The sequence below is a fragment of the Chenopodium quinoa genome, unplaced genomic scaffold (assembly GCF_001683475.1).
Source record: "Chenopodium quinoa cultivar QQ74 unplaced genomic scaffold, ASM168347v1, whole genome shotgun sequence".
Lineage (NCBI taxonomy): Eukaryota > Viridiplantae > Streptophyta > Magnoliopsida > Caryophyllales > Amaranthaceae > Chenopodium > Chenopodium quinoa.
In genome coordinates, this window is record NW_018742385.1 from 464,731 (window position 1) to 481,589 (window position 16,859).

At 39.1% G+C, this 16,859-nt stretch overlaps 1 protein-coding gene across 4 annotated transcripts; it reads left to right on the top strand.

Moving 5' to 3' along the window:
• Nucleotides 1-9: 9 nt before the first annotated feature.
• On the top strand, nucleotides 10-10,562 carry LOC110698934 (cyclin-D3-1-like). Of its 4 annotated transcripts, none has more exons than XM_021876455.1 (9): nucleotides 10-156; nucleotides 2,773-2,838; nucleotides 4,486-4,632; nucleotides 4,732-4,812; nucleotides 4,899-4,994; nucleotides 5,075-5,137; nucleotides 9,579-9,711; nucleotides 9,990-10,099; nucleotides 10,178-10,562. In XM_021876455.1, the coding sequence occupies exons 3-9, from the start codon at nucleotides 4,498-4,500 to the stop codon at nucleotides 10,223-10,225; spliced, it is 666 nt and encodes a 221-aa protein (XP_021732147.1). In that variant the 5' UTR covers nucleotides 10-156; nucleotides 2,773-2,838; nucleotides 4,486-4,497; the 3' UTR covers nucleotides 10,226-10,562. The 4 variants fall into 4 exon arrangements, with proteins under 4 accessions (XP_021732147.1, XP_021732133.1, XP_021732139.1 ...); XM_021876441.1 differs by lacking the exon at nucleotides 10-156 and adding an exon at nucleotides 2,530-2,681; XM_021876447.1 differs by lacking the exon at nucleotides 10-156 and adding an exon at nucleotides 2,530-2,681 and having other exon boundaries at nucleotides 4,491-4,632.
• The last annotated feature ends 6,297 nt before the right edge of the window (nucleotides 10,563-16,859 follow it).

Sequence of the window (16,859 nt, forward strand, 5' to 3'; positions counted from 1 at the left end):
TATTAATCACCAAGCAAAGATCACCACATTGGGCGCGCGGGCCAACAACTAGTAAGGAATAAAAAGAAAAACTTTTTAATGGTCTTCTTCATCGCTCCTCCGATCCAAGGTTCAACCCGTTATCGCGAATCCCGCTTTTCTCTCAATTTCCCCGTGGTATGTTCTGTATTCTATCTTTTGAATCGTCGATTTATATTTGAGTTGTGATTAACAAGATACGTAGTCAGATTCTAGGTTTTATGTGCTCAAATTGAATTTATCATGTAACATTTGACTTATTGTGTTCAGTTGAAGCTGGATTTTCCCCCTTCCTTTCTTTGCCCTTTTTAGTTTCACATTTGGGAAATTTAATAAGTGTTCACTGCAAGATGGGATGCTCATTTGTGCTATTTGATTCTCACTATTGGACTTGTCTTTTTTTTTTTTTTGAAAAACACTATTGGACTTGTCTTAAATTGATTATTGTTATGAAATGTTGTTAGAATAACTTTGATTTATGCTAGTTAGATTGAATTCGTTTATTAATATGAAAAATTGTTGAAATTTGATTATACTACCTCCGTTATAAGTAATGGAGTAAATCCAAGTTGATATCTAATATCAACGAGTTTTGTTAATATAAGGGTACCACTGTCAATTCACATTGTGACTTGATTGTTTGTGAGATGGTGGAAGCGGATTACCCACCGTCCACCATCTTCGTTACCTCGATCTGCTCAAGATCTTTGTTTTTCTCTCCTACTTACATTTACCCAGATTTGATTAAAGGAAGGAGATGGTGTCAAATTTTCCGTCTATTTAAGTTCCGTTACACTTTGGAAGTAAAATAGTGTAGCAACGGAGTCCTAGTCAGCATTCCACTAACTTACCAACACTTTTCAAAAAAAGTTCGAAATATTTACAATAATGCCATGATATCAACATGGCTTGTTGATATCTTATATTAATGGGGACTAGCTCTAAGTAATATGCAACGATTTGACATAAAGTAGAGAGGAAAAATGTCTAATCGTTGCACATAACATGTAACGGAGGTAGTAATATTTTGGTACAGTTTTTGGAAATGGGCTTATGAATGTTTGGCGTATATTTTAAGTTTTAGATAGTAAATTCCTCTGGTATAACTCTATAAGCTGGTAAGCTTTGTTTCGGTTAAATTAGAATGTCTCTTAGGATGTTTGACCCTTAAAATTATTCCATATAATCTATATTTAGTATCATAGATTATATGGAATAAGCTGGTAAGCTTTGTTGTTCCATGCCAGATGTGCAAATTTAGATTCAGTATTCTGCCTTTTTCTTTTTGGGTTTTTGGAACATTTATTCTCATCATCCTGTGTGTGTAAGCAGACCTTTCCTTTGTGGATTTTGTTTTGTGAAGTTTGAGTAATGTTGAGAATTAATCATTGGTGGCTAACAAGGAGTAGGTTCAAGTGGCTGACAGGGAGGGAGAGGGAGAGGGAGAGGGAGAGGGAAATTGTTTGCTACTGCTATAATACTAATAGTAATTAGTCATTGGTGCTCTTTATTTGCTATATTTTTTAATTTATTTGAGAAAGTAGTCACATAAACCACAAACTAAAAGTGATCGAGCCTTCATTAGACAATTGGTTAAGCAGCAGGGTTCCTTATAATTACCCGAAAGCATATATCCAAAGAAAAGGGGAACTAAATTAAAAAGAGCGTCTAGAAAGTCCCACCCCAAAATGAGGTTGCCCTTCAAATCTCATGTGTATTTAAGGCTAGAGAATTAGTGATGCACTATTTATGTGGTGGGTTAGAGAAATTTTTGAGAAAAATAATGAAGTTTCTTCTAATAGTGTTTTAGGACCGGATTAAATAACGTAAGATGGTTATACCCTTATTCTGGATGACATACACATGATTAACAGATTCATGAAGAAAAAAAGTAATGTAATTGACAAACCAAAATGTATTGCTCAATGAAGTGATGACTAATGATTAGATAGCTAACGAGTAAAGACTAACACCTGGCAAAATTATTATTAAACATATTAGCATTTCAAGTGCTCATAAGTCTGAGGTGACTTTGAGTTAGTTAGCATTGATTGTAACTAAAAGTGAAAGTATTGTAACGCAAGTGCACCTTAGCTTGTTTCTATCTTTAGGGAGGGGGCATTTGGTATGAAATTGGGTATGGATTGGAAAAGAAACAAATAAGATGGAGGATTGAAATCATTTAACTCTTACTTTTTCATTTGTTAACTCTTACTTTTTCATTTGTTTGGCTTAACCATGGAATGGATTCACGTATCCTAGCTCCCCTTATGTTTGTTTGACGAGAGTAAGCGTATTTGTTACCTAAAGTTTTAAAGAGGTAACAAATAGGTGGAAACCATTATCCCTAGGTAATGGTAATTGTTACCTAAACATTCTAACCAAAACTTGGTAACGGTAATAGTTAAATTGAATCCGTTTCCAACCTGAAAAAAAAACTCTTACCAAATATGCTCTTAATATGTGTATTGACCATCCTTGATGGCTTCATTAGCTAGGCTAGCTTCAAGTATAAAAATCATAGTGGATACAATCTAACTTAAAGCTAAAAAAAATATTGTTTTCTATATGCAAGACACACATTAAGTACAATTGGTAATTTATTAAGCTCCAAGTTAGTATTCACAAAAAAGGAACTTTTGGCTTTCATTGCTTTTTAATTGGTAATTTGCTTTTTGATTGATTGTATGTACTATGTAATTGGTGGAATCTCCGTTGTTTTGTGAATAATGATAAATATGTTTGTAATTGCAGGTTATAGTAGTTATCCATTGAAGTGGCTTCTAAGTTTTCTTTCCTCCTTTGAAAACAGCTCTTGAGGTAACATGTTTTTTCGTGATAGTTTAATTTATGTTAATTTATTATCTTTTAAGGTCCATGGAAGTGGCTCAGGATCTTAATTTAGGCAGGTATGAGTTGAATTTCAGGAGATTATAAAATGTTTTGAAAGTTTTTGATAATATTACTGGTATTTTGAGTGACATTTTGGTTGCAATGGCTTGAAATTTTTGATTTAAACTATAGTGGTCCTGAGCCATTCATTCTAGCTAAGTGAGCTAAATAGATCTTTTGTGTTGTGGATAATGTTAATCATGAGTGGAGGGGTTGTTCAAGGACAAAGGAAAAATAATGGGATAGATGATGTTAATGATGAAGAAGAATACTATCAATTTGATGAACTTGGTCAGAAACTGATAGGTTGCATTTTTCAGGCAGTTTGACAAATACATTTGTTGATAGATCAACACTTGGGCAGCATATCATAGGCACATAATAACCATAACAATCAAACATAAATGCATTACTCAGTTTTGAAAATCAGCTCTAATTTCAGCTCTGAAATTCAGTTTTGTTTTCAGCTCTTAAATTTAGTGTTGAAAATCAATTCTGATTTCATATTTGAAATTCAGAACTGATTTTTGTATTGAAAATCAGTTCTTAATATCAGTCATATTAATTATCTCAAGCTAAAGAATGAACTCAGGCTAGAATCAGTTCTGAAATCCTCGTGCTTATCCTTACTCACTTCTTACAAAGGTAGCAAAGTCTCTTTAATATTATAGATATTAATTGAATAAAACTCAATATTTGCTTCAGCTTTGTCTATACCCTTATTAGTGCCATAATTAGTTTCATTCAAGGTTCAAAACAACCTCTTGGGAACTTATAGATAAAGGAGAGGAAGCTTTGACAATAAATTCGTTTTAGCTTGCATTAGCTGCATTTAGTTCTTCACGGGCCATAATGATGCAAAAATCATGTAGAAAAAAGGGTCAATGAATTAAATGAACTTGGTTAGAAACTGATAAGTCCACTAACTTTCAGGCAGTTTGATGAATACATTAGTGTTGATAGATCAACACTTGGGCAGCATATCATAAGCACATAATAATTTTAACAATCAAACATAAATGCTTTACTAAGTTCTACAAATCAGTTCTATTTTCAGTTCTGAAACTCAATTTTCAAAATTTGGTTTTGATTTTTGTTTAAAAAAAATAGAAAAAAATGGTTTTGTTTTCATTTCTAAAATACAGTTTTGAAAATCCGTTCTCCCTCAAATGTTGGTGAGATTTGGGCGCAAAATGAAAGGAAATGGATCTATATCCCCCTTCCCTCACCTCCTTTTCTCTTCCTTCTTGTTCCTTCCCCTCCACTATTGTTATCCAAAAATAATGTAAATTTTTTGAAAAATTTATGAAAGATGTAGAATTTAAATTGTATTTGGGGTGTCAAATAGTTTAGTGTCTTGAATTCATTATCGCGTTGCTCCTTATTATGAGTGATAAGTGAAATGATAGATTATTTTTCATATTTGCTGAGGACATTATAAGGTGGCAAAGTCTCTGTAATATGATAGATTTCAATTGAATATAATTTCCTTGGACATTACGTAAGGCATTTAATTATGTTAAGATCTTCTCTGTTATATAAGTTGTTAATATAGTATACGTGAATTTGTTGAAGGATAGAAAGAAAATGCTGCTTTATGAAGATTTAATTTCCGGAGAAAAGCTCTTTTCCATAGAGGAAGATTATATGTCGGCCTCTGATTATGCCATCAACACTGATATTGCGGAGTACCGTCAAGAACTGATCAAAATTATCATGGAGGTAGATTGAGAATTAATAGGGTTTGACAAAAGATAATTTAGAATGTTTCATTCAATATATAATTGACAATTGTCCTCTTTGATATTGATATTATCCTAGGTTTCTGCTTCAATTACTTTCAAGATACGATGTGCAGCAGTTTCTTATTTCGATAGATATGCATCGAGATATGAGACTTCGGTAAATTAGCTGAACATGTTGGATTTAAAATTAAAACAATTTCTTCTGGTCACTTACGGTTATCTCTTGTAACATTCAATCTATAGGTGGTTCTTGGAAAAGACTGTGAAGTACTTGCTTATACGTGTTTGATTACTGAGGCTAAAGTGGAGAGGAATGATGTATTCATCTATGACTTTGCTGTATGGTTATTTCATTAACTTTTTTTGTTTGCTTATGGTGACAACATTGAGACTCAGGCTGTCTTGTGTGTTATGAATAGGGTGGAAAGCTGCTGGACTTTCTCCAAGTACACATACATTCAGCTCAGGTTGATTTACTCAAGGTACATTTTCATTTTGTGTAAAGTTTGATACGATTCAATCGTGTTTCTCTCACATTTCAATTATATTCATGCATTATAATTTTTAAGCTTGAAAAATCATTTCACCAACCATATGTTGTCTCTTAAGTTTCTCCTTGTTCCTTAAGGCATCTTTGTACTTCTAGTAGTATTCAAAATGTCTTATTACACTAGTAGCTGTAGAGGGATCAACAAAAGGAATCCAGATGGGCATAGAATAAGAGAATGAACATTGTAAATACACTGGAGAACTACTTGATGCTTTGGATGTGATAATAAAGAGAATGAACATTATTTTCTGTTTATCGACAACAAAGTGGATGCATTAAGAGTTCTGGAGGCACTGAACTTCAGAATAGGTTGCAGTGGTAAAGATTAACGAAGAATATACTTAATGCCTATTATAATTAAGAATTTTAGTGGAAGATGATGGCAAGTATTAATGTATTATATATTAAGATGGTTTGGGCAAAGTTAACAACGTCATTACTGCATGTCGTAGTGAAGTAGGGTTAGGGAAAGTAATGAACATATTGGTAGCTATGGCTTTTCCAAATCTGTCCAATATTCCTGGAACATATAGAATAAATTGCTTAAGTAATGGTAAGAAAATGTCTTATTTTGTTTTGTTTTATTTTTTGGATAGATGTGAAAAAGAGAGTCTATCCCCTCTCCTGGGTTTTCTGAGCTACATTAAACTATTCCCTTGCTGCTGCTACCAATTTTCCTGATACAAACAAGTGAGAAGGTTTTATAGAATTAATGATACTCTGAACTTCATTGTTGCAGTCGCTATTTACCTTGATTTGGCGTGTTAGCCATCCTATGATTTCATTACTTGTAGACTTGTAGTAAGAATGTTGATGTGTCTGTATTCATGCTTCCTTGCTTTAAAATCGGCAATGTTGAAAGTTTTTATGCTTGCTTGCTGATTGTTGATGCAGCTGATGGCTCTGTGCCCCCCCCCCCCCCCCCCTCCTCCTCCTCTAAGATCAACACTCGTTCTTGCTTTTCCATGGTAATGGCTCTACTTTTTCCTTTTCTCAAGCACCCTGCTAACTAGGTTCTAATCCTACTACAGATTTCACCCTTTCCAATTAGATGATGCCTCTCTGTTCTTTCTTTCTCGAAACCTGGTGGTTCCTCGGGCTCTATTCTTTCCCTTTCCACATCGCTGCTCACTGTGTCGTTCCACCCTGTTTTTTCTCCTGTCATATCTTCTGTGACACTAATAGATCTTGACTATCGAAGATTGCTTTATTTCTTGTCAGCCAAATTCCCTGCAAGGTATATGTGATATAGTCTAGCAGGTCCATATCGTTGTTATCTTTTTTGTCCAAATAGTGTCTCCAGTTGCCAAACCATTCTTTAAAAGGGACATGCCCTTGGCTCTTCGTATTAATGCCTAATCTCCCTCCTTTCCAAATATGCATTGCGAAACTACAGTTCTTGAATAGATGTTCTAGTATCTCAACATTATCAGCAGCAGCTGTAGTGCAGCATAGCGTGCAGGAAATGTTAATTTCCAATCCTTTGTAATGGACTGACTTTCTGGGATCATAATCTGATTTAATAATGAAAGTAAATAAAGATTAAAGCTCGGATTTTGATTGATAATGGTTGAAAGGTTACAAAAGATAGGATAATAGCTTAAGGCTATCAATCTTCCAAAGTGAGTTTAGCTCACAACTCTCCAAGAAGTGACTTGAGGTCACAACTCTCAACAAGTTTCATCCAATTTTTGCCTACCCTCTTCCTTCTTTCTTCTTTCTATTTATACTAAGGCTACAACTACTAACCTAATAATTCTAGAATTCCCATATTGTCCAGACTACATTTGATACTACTTACATACTAAACTGCCCATAATACCCTCCCCTAAGTTAGTTCATTACACCTCTCCTTTAGAACTCCTGCACCACTGGGAGTGCATCATTGAGGGCCTTTCATAGGCATTTCTGTCTTTAACAGAAGCCCTCTCTATTCTACTATCTTCTTAAAAATGTGGCTATTCTCCTCACAGTTATTTATCATCCCCCCTTTTTTGGATCAAATCATATCCACTTTTTAAAATAAAACTACCCCTTCCTATCCCTATTCCAGATTAGGTGGTCCTCAGCTCCTACTTCCAAAGGTGTAATTGTACCCTGGGTAAAAGGCCCTTTGCACTTGTCAATATCCCAAGTAAGGTTATCATTGATATGCTCTTTCACCACCTGATTATCCTTGGCTAAATCTTTATCTAACCTCCTCAGTTCGTGGCCGTTGACCAGGGATAGTGAATATTTGCTTTACACCTGTCCCTAATATACCCTATCCAACACTCCTCCATCCCCACGATCCTGTATTATTCCTTTCCTACCCTCCAACATTGCTTTTCTTATACTTAGCATTTAAAACCTCTTATTAAGAAGTTAGTATCCGGAATGATTTTCCAACCTTGATTCGCCAAAAGTGCTTGATTGAAAGTTTTAGCATCTTTCATTCCAAGCCTCTTTTGGGTTTGGTGATCAGATTCCAAGTTCTCCAGTAGATCCCTCCCCTCTCTTTTTTCCCCATCCCCCAAAATATAGCTATTTGAGAGTTTATCTTTTTCAGAATAGCCATTGAGCATTTATAAACCAAGAAAACATACGCTCCGAAAGAGGATAGGATAGAATTAATTAAGGTTAATCTATCTGCTGGAGGCAAAATACAGAATTTCAGGCATTTTATCTCTCACTTATCTTAGATAAACTGATCCAATTATTTCTGTTTTCGTCACTTGGTTCTTCCTAGATAAACACCAAAATTGTTTGATCTTCTAAAGTTTAGGATGCCACATAGATTGTCTACCTGTGTCTACAGTTTGGACCTACTAGCATGACTGATTCGTCCTGGTGAATCACTTGACTTAAACACCTTGCAGTAAGTATTAGAAACTTCAGAGTGAGAGTGACCAGTACTGCTCCTCACCCTACATAAAGAATGCCGAATCATCAGCAAAATGTAAATGCGTAATTTCCGGAGCTTGTCGTGCAACTTTGATCCCTGCTATGTATCCTCTTTCAGTTGCCCTCTGAATGAGCCCAGATAACCCCCTCCATACATAGGAAGAAGAATTAGGGAGAGAGCGGGTCTCCTTGCCATAACCTGCAATTCGGCTTGAAATATTTTTCAGTTCTCCTTTTAGAACCCCCGAGTGGGAGACCGTAGTAACACAATTTATGACTACTGTTATCATTCTTCCTGGGAAACCGATTTTTAGTAAAAATTGTTCGAAAAAATCCCATTTAATTCTATCACATGCAACTTTGACCCCTGCTATCTCTCCTCTTTCAGTTTCCCTCTGAATGATACCAGACAACCCCTCCATACATAGGATGAAGAGGTAAGGAGAGTGTGGTCCCCTTGCCGTAACCTGCAATTTGGTTTGAAATACTTTTGATGCTCTCCATTGAATCCTATCATATGCTTTACTCATTTGTGCCTGAATAGAAAGAGCTGGGTAGTTAAAATCATACAGTTTCAATAATTGGTGGCGCAAACCTAACATTACCTGACCGCTTCTCAGGATGTTGCAGTTAAGCTGTTTTGTAAGCTTGAGTGGAATGATGGAATGGGATTCAGCAAACCTTATTAGCGCATATGATTCTATGGTATTTGGGCGCTTTAAGAGCACTGAACTGATTAAAAGATCTAACTACCGTTATGTAACCAGGTGTTGGGTTTGGGTTGGGTGAGTACTGCACATTTTTCGCAGTATACAAAGGTCATAGGTGGGTACTGAAAATACTCTTCTCTTACAGTAGATTATGCTAAAGCTGGATGTGCATTTATGGATCATAATCACACATTATGAATTTGCTTTAGCATATGTAATACTGTGTGACATACATCTTGGCGATCTTGCTATCGACTTTAGTGTCATTGATAGGACTGCTCCACATGCAGATATATTGGGTTTTTATCTTCTATTTTGTATCACTTGTTTCCTTCCAAGACTATTCCGAGTATTTAACTTATCATACCAACGTAAAAACCTTGATAGTTTCTCAATTGTTGAACTGATTTTCGTTCTTGTGAAATGATGCCTTAAATTGTTAAATATTGGATGGCCATAGTCCATGTGAATTTTTTTTTGCAGGACTGATTTGTATATCTGGAATTTCACTAATGTTGATGATTTTGGATTATGCTAGGGGGCTTCATAAATACATTCTACTTATGCTGTGTAGTACGTTTTTTGATGTACATAGACAAGGATTACCCGACAGCTTTTGAAAGTTGGCATATACTTGATAATTTAGCATGATAATTGAATGTATAAGCAAAATCTAGTCACAGTAAAATCTTTCACTGAAAGAGTATGAAAGCATGATATATTTTCTTTTGATCACATCTTATCAATCTTACATTCACTATAATTCATACAATTTTCCAGGTATTGGGTTGGAGGTTACGACTACTTACACCTTTGTGCTTCATTGACTATCTGGGATCAATTTTGTATGAGCAACCTGTCAAGTGCCGCCTGTCTGACGAGATTGAGCAGTTCCTTTTTGAGACCCTGAGTGGTTAGTGATTTTTTGTTTCCCTGTAATACAGGTGCAGAGTCCTTTCAATGTCTTGAGTACCCCTTCCTTTACCCCTCACTCATGTGATGATGAGTCTTCTACTTCACAATTTCAAATTATCAAGCATTAGAGGATTGTTTTTCTCTTTTCAGCCTAATAAATCGGTAGCTTTTAGTTGCATTTCTGAAAATTCTGTCCATAGTTCTGCATGTTTAAGTGAAGAACATGGGGAATTTCAATGGTCCTAAATGATGAGCAGAGGTTGGCTTAATGTGCAGACATTGCATATACGATGTACAGACCTTCTGTTCTTGCGGCTGCAACATTGCTTCTAATCCAGCCACTTGAAAACTATGAGCAGAGGTTGGCTCAATGTCCTTTGGATATGGTAAGACAACTTTGTGCGAGTGTTGGTTCTGTGACATGCAGGCTATATTATTCACTAACATTTGATTGCACTTGGCAGGTTTCACTCCATGAGTGCATTAAGCAAATGAAGACCACGCGTATCTGATATCTGAGAAGTCATGCATTTTTCGTGTCTATGGCAGGATCAATTTGGTTACTATGTGTATTATCAGTTCATGACTGAAGCCTTGGGGATTGATTGCAATACTTTCGTGAAGATGCTTTTGCAGACCTCTTTTGCAGGTTGTCCCTAGATTTTAGTTCACTTGTGCAACTGAATCTCTATATACGGAGTACTTTTTTTCCTCAGATCCCTGGCTTGTCCTTTCAAAAAAAAAAAAAAAAAGATAGATCCCTGGCTTGTGGATCAACGTTAAAAAGCTTCTTATGAACAACATGTGATGCTGGCAACTGAGTAATTGAATTTAGTTAATGTATATGCACTTGAGGCTGTATGGATTTGGGAAAAAAAAAAAAAAAAAAAAAACCGTGTGTCCGTTTGGTATCAATTGGTAAGCAGCTTGATGTTGCTTAAGGGAGGTATCGACTTCGAGCCTCACCGAATGCAGAAAACTCTAGTTGGGAGACGCACCCACCATAAGCCAGGTGTGCCATCCGGGTCGGATCTCGGATGCAGGGTGAACGTGGGGCAAACTCAAATAAAAAAAAAAATTTAAGTAACAAAAACTTTAGGGGTTTTTTTTTTGGAAAAATTACTCCTATTAATCTGAACTTTGCCTCGTCCGCCCAAATTAATTCGAACTTTCGATTATTATCTATCACTCCCAACTTTAAGGGGTATTAAAATCTTTTGCACCCAACAGGTCATCCAACCTGATGTAGCAGGTTACCTAGACACGTGTCAACACGTGATAAGTCTAATTTTTTTTTTTTAAAAAAAAAAAGCAAAAATTAAAAAAAAACTTCCAAACCCAGCCACCACCCCCCATTCCCGGAAAACACTCCATCACCACCCCCACCCCGCCGAAAATTCGCGCCCACCCTCGAAAACCCCTTCCTCGTTGTCGGAAATCGCTGCCCATCCACCCCTTCCCTTCCTCCACCCTCGAAAACCCCTCCCCAGCCCAGCCACCCTCGAGAACCCCTCCCCAGCAGCCAGAATCGGCCACAAATCGGCCACGAACGGTCGAAATCGGCGACGTTTAGCCACGAAATCGGTGACATTTAGCCACGAAATCGGCCATAAATGGTCGGATTAGGGTATTCAGCCCTAACATCGGTCGTTTTCGGCCATTTATGGCCAACATCGACCATTTCGGCCTTCGTTGGTGGTGTTGTGGTGAGCGTCGGTGGTGTTCGTGAGGTGGTGGATGTGGTGTTCGTGTGGTTGGGCAGCTGCTGGTTGGTTTTAAGTTTTTTTTTTTTTTAAAAAAATTTCTCTATTTTTCTCAACCAATTACATATTGACATGTGTGCAAAAAAAATAATTCACAAATGTTTTCCTGATTTACCGGTTGCAAGTTATTTGGGTGCAATAAAAGTTAATACCCCTAAAGTTGGGAGTGATAGATAATAATCGAAAGTTCGCATTAATTTGGGCGGACGAGGCAAAATTCAGATTAATGGGTGCAATTTTTTTATTATTATTATTTTATTTTATTTTATTTTTTATTTATTTTACAAAATTAATTAAAAAAATGAACTTTAATAATCCTAATAATAGTGTAGTTCATCCACGAAACAAAAACTGGCATGTCCCATCTCCATTCTGGTACCTTTCTTGTTTCTTTAAATTTCCATCATTCCCTTCTAAAATTCCTTCATCCATCTTCAAACTATCTGTCAAACTACTTTTCCTTTATATCTATCTGAAAGTTCACATTTTTTTTACCACCACACCTATAATTCATATGTTTACTTTTTGATATTTAATTAATTTTGTAAAACGTCGTTTTATATTTATGAGTAATATAAAATGCTTAATTGCTTATAGATGATAATTTATTTCTTTCTTTCTTTCTTTTTTTTTTTTTTTTGAAGAATTATAGATGATAACTATTGTAGAACCTGTGTAATTGCATGGCTTTGAAAGTTTAAATATTAAAGCTCACAAAATTTAAGTTATAGTGTTTAATGCACAATAGCGAAAGACATAATTACTTAATGTGTACTATTTACCCTAATACCCTCACTACCAAATTTACAAATCAATGTTTAAAAGAAATTTATAGGAATAAAGATATGAATAAGGTTTATGCTCTTGAGTGATAAATTTACCTTTTAGATCAAAATGATTTATGCCTATTAACATATCATATGCAATATTTTTCGTGTGTATTTTTGTATGAACCAGCTTAATAAAAACATATTCTCTCAATCCCATAATGTTGTCCTAGAACGTAAAAATTGAGTTTACAACTATTTATATTGTATATCTTTAAAGGGGTGAAAGTTCGGTATTCGGTTTGAATTTTAAACTTAGAGCAAGATTAGTGTTTCGGGGTTTTCTGATGTCCTGCGGGAGAGTTACAATTCCGAGACTGGAACCGGACGTCTGTACCTGCAAAATAACGGAGACTCCTGAGAGCTCCGCCTCCAACGGTCAAGTTAGTACCTGATTAAGGAGTAATCAATACAGAAAGTAAAGTAATGAGATCTCTCTAGGTGAGAGTGCTTAGTGTTGGTAATCTGCGTCGTTAGCGAGATTAGCCGGTTGTTAATAAGTCTGTTCTTCTCTGCTTGATCTCTTAATTATTCGGTTGTTTTTTTGTGTTTTTTGATTAATGAGGATTAATCGAGTATTTATAGCCTTGGGAAGCGTGCAACTCTCTAGGCTTAAGGTAAACCTAGGGCTGATCGGGCCTCTAGACTGAAATGGGCCTTGATGGCCGGTTGTCCCACTTGGCATGGGTGGACACGTGGCGTGTCTTAAGTGGTCCGTGGAGGACGTATCTGTGACTGACACGTGGCAAGCTCCTGTTGGCCTTCGTGAAGGACACGTGGCGGAACCTGGTTGGTCCACTTGTCAGACGGTGATTGGTGGATAAAAATCCCCTAATCATTTGCCCCTCACAGGTGGCACGCGACTGGTCACGTGTCGCCTGTGACAGGTGTCGCACGGTGACAGGCGACGGCCCGTTACAGGTGTCACCTTGCAGACGGCCGAGAGATTTTCCCGCCCAAATTTGAATTTGGAAGCGACCCTTCGCCTTCTCATTTTGCCTATAAAAGGAAGTGCTGACTTCGGTCATTTTCACATTTGAGAACTTTTGCGAGAACATTCGGACCCCTGAACTTGCTCTGACATTTTCGGACTTTTTCTGCCTACCGCCTGTTCTGACAAGCCGACTGACCCGAACTTCCAGGACTTCATCAACCGTCACCCGTTCAGGTAACTCAGTTCTCTTACTCTTAATTTTCTTTTTATTTTTTGAAATGGCACCATGGAAGCACACGACACGCCCTAAGTTAGTGATCAGCCGGTCACCGGGGACGGCTGAATCTAGGACTAGGAGTGCCGCCTGCCCTTTTCTGGACCCATCTTTGCCCTTTATACAAAGTCCGACTGAATCTGTGTCTATGCAGAACGTGATGGCCAGAACAAAAAAGACTGCTATGATATCAAACTCAGACGGCTCCTCCCAAAGGGTGCTCCTTAGCGAAACATCTGACCAGGCGCCAGATGTAGAACGAGGCGACTGTCAAGCTGACAGTGCTGAGAGAGGGACCAAGGTGTTCCCTTCTCATCTAACCGTGGACATGTCTAATTTTCCTTCTGCTCCTTCTAAGGGAGAGGAGGCGGGCCCCTCTAGGAGAGGGGAGGAGTCGTCCTCTTCGGACTCGTCAGGGGACGAGTCCGAATCCAGCTCTTCTGACCATAGTTCTTCTGGCTCAGAAGAAAAACATAGCCGCCTACAAGAGGCGAGAAGTTCTCATGCAGTGGAGAAGGGGGATAATTGGGCAGAGCCGTCCGCCTCTTACAGAGAGGAAAACGCCCCCTACTACTGCAGGGTGCCCCGGGGCCGGATTGCAACCATGCGAGACAACGTGGCGAGCTTTATTGCTAACCACAAAATGGGCCCGGAGTATTTACTGTTTGTGCCGGATCCAGAAGATACTGTCGTCTGGCCGGCTGGTACCAGCTATGGTGACGGCTGCTTTGGCTGCTATGTGGCGGCCATCAAAGCTGGACTGCGCTTCCCATTACATCCGGCTGTTCAGCGGATTTTAGATGGGTATGATCTGGGGTTATGGCAGTTAGCCCCCAACTCTTGGGTAAACGTACTCGGCTATGTGGCCGGGTGCGAACTGAACGGGGTGGAGCCAAGTTTTGAGGCTTTCGCCCACATGAACTATCTCAGCCGGACCCCCAAGTCGGGAGGTACCGGCTGGTATCAATTGACAAGCCATAGGGGTTACCTCATGACGAGAGGTAAGGCAAACAAATGGAAGGATTGGCGGAACACCTTCCTTATTATCGAGAGTTCAGACACGGAGCTGAACAAACGTTTTAATAAGTGGAACAGGGATCCACCTCTTCTCGCAGGCGGCCGCAGCATGCCGCCTGTTCCCCCAAAGGCTAAAAAAGAGATCCTAGACAAAGGACTCTTCAAAGTAGAGACTAGGGTGAACTCTACTTCAGGGGTACGAGAACAAGTACCCCTAAATTGCGTCCCGAGCTTCAAGTGGCTCTATGACGAGTACTTCTTGGCCGCCTGTGGCCTCGGCAGTCGGTGCTCTAGAGGTAGCCGGCCTGACGAATACTCTGTTTTTTCACGCCTTGTTTACTTGGAATTTTTACTAACTTTGCTGTTTATTTCTTTCAGCCGACGCCATGAGTAAAATAACAGCATCTAAGACTGCGGCGGCCATGCTGCGGGTCTCAGTAATGAAGCAGTCGTATGTCGACTCCCCCAGCAAGGAGGCACCCTTGGTAAGCTTTGAAAACTCCTCCTTTTAGTTGTATTATGCATATACTAACTCTTTTTGTTTTCAGTCTGGCACTCCAAGGGCTTCTTCCTCGCAACAGCCGGACCCCAAGGCCCGGAGGACGACTGTTGCAAGCTCTCCTGGGTCTTCCAGGAAAACAGTGGCGGCTGAGAAGCAGCCGGCCACTTCTTCAAAAACCCAGGCGGGGCCGCCTAGATGTATGGACACTTGCTTGTAAAAACTCACCCTTGCTTCCTTCTTGATTAGGTCTAACTTGTTTTTTCCTTTCGCTTAATGCAGCCGGCCCCCAGGGACTTGACTTGGTTGAGGTAGCCAAGTCAATGGTTAAAATAGTTCCTCCATCTGACAGGGAGGCGGTCAAGGGTGCCGGCACCCTTGACCTCGATGGAATTTCGGGGATCCTAGCTGAGGTATACTTAGCACCTTTTTGAGCTTTTGAGTTCCAGGACGCCTGTTAACTCTTTTGATTGGAAACTGACGCCTGTTTTTCTTTGTACTTAGGCCCTGCTCCGAGTCAACAGCCTTCGCAAGCCGATTGATCGGAAAAACAAAGAGGTAAAGGCCGCAAAGGCTATGGCCGCCTCCAGCTGTGATAAGGCAATGTTTCAAATTGCCCAAAATGAAGTACTGACCCTTGATCTTCTTTATTATCAGGCGCAGGCGACCGCCGCTGTTCGGGCTCAGCTAGAGACGGCCCAAAAGAAGGTTGACGAGCTGGAGGGGACCGTCACCAAACTTAAAACCGAGCTGAAACCCCTTCGCCAAAAAATGCACTCTTACGAAGCCATGGAGAAATCTTTGGCTAACGTAAAAGAACGCCTGGTGAACCAGGAGAAGAGTCTTACCCAAGAGCTCTCGGACAAGGCCGAGCAAGAGAAACAAGAGCTCGTCCGGGAGATGGTGGAAGACTCCGCCCAAATCCAACGCATGACCTGGGAACGACTGTTCCCCAGTGCCGACTTTGCCTCATGGGAAAGAACGTACCGCCAGTGTTCGGAAATATATAATCAACAGATCCTGGCGGCTGCTGAAGAAGAGGCGATGGACGTTGCGTTGGAGGAGGAAGAGCCGGTTGTGGCGCTTGTGCCACTTGGGGGTAAGGCATCAAAAAATGATGCAGCTAAGGCCGAGTCCAGCAAGAAGAGTGCTGACCAGGCGGCTGCTGCTGATACTGAACTGCCCCCTTCTTAAGCTTTAAGTATATTTTTTTTCTTTTCACGGCCTGCGTGCCGTTTGCTTTGTAATTACCCGGCCAGGGGGCCGGGGTTTTGAATATTCTGCTGGTCTTTTATGGCCGGCTCATTTTTATCAAATATTTTGTTTTTGTTCAAATTTGTCTAAGTATTTGAAGTTTTCTCACTTGACCGACTGTTGTGTATGGCCAAACGTTTAGACAGGTAAGTATGCCGCCTATGCCCCTGGACGACTGGTTGTCTGTTTCCAGGATAGATGATCAGTCGGCCATTTAATCAATCGGTATTCGAACTCTTTATTCAATTTGACCAAGTAAATAGAATTACCTAGTAGCCAAGGATTTTAAGTAGGAAAACAAGCGGCGGGTACCGGTTGTTTCCCTTTATTGCCAATGTTGGCTTTAAACTCGTTATTTTTTAACCTAGCAAGAGTATTGGTTGAGAGCCTTTGTTTATTAAAAACAAGTGGACGACTCATACCTTTTAGGCTTCATACTAAGTTTGAGTGACTATTAAGGTAACATAGGAGTTACTTAGTCTTTGTCACAATCTTGATTGAGTAGTAGAGGTATCAGGCGGCGTAGGCCGGCTAGACCCCTTGATTCACCAATGTAAGCTATTAACTTAATAGGTTAT

Coding starts and splice junctions, on each gene's coding strand:
- LOC110698934 (XM_021876455.1), top strand. CDS start 4,498: ATGCTGCTTTATGAAGATTTAATTTCCGGAGAAAAGCTCTTTTCCATA. Junction 4,633..4,731: donor TGATCAAAATTATCATGGAG/GTAGATTGAGAA, acceptor ATATTATCCTAG/GTTTCTGCTTCAATTACTTT. Junction 4,813..4,898: donor CATCGAGATATGAGACTTCG/GTAAATTAGCTG, acceptor TTCAATCTATAG/GTGGTTCTTGGAAAAGACTG.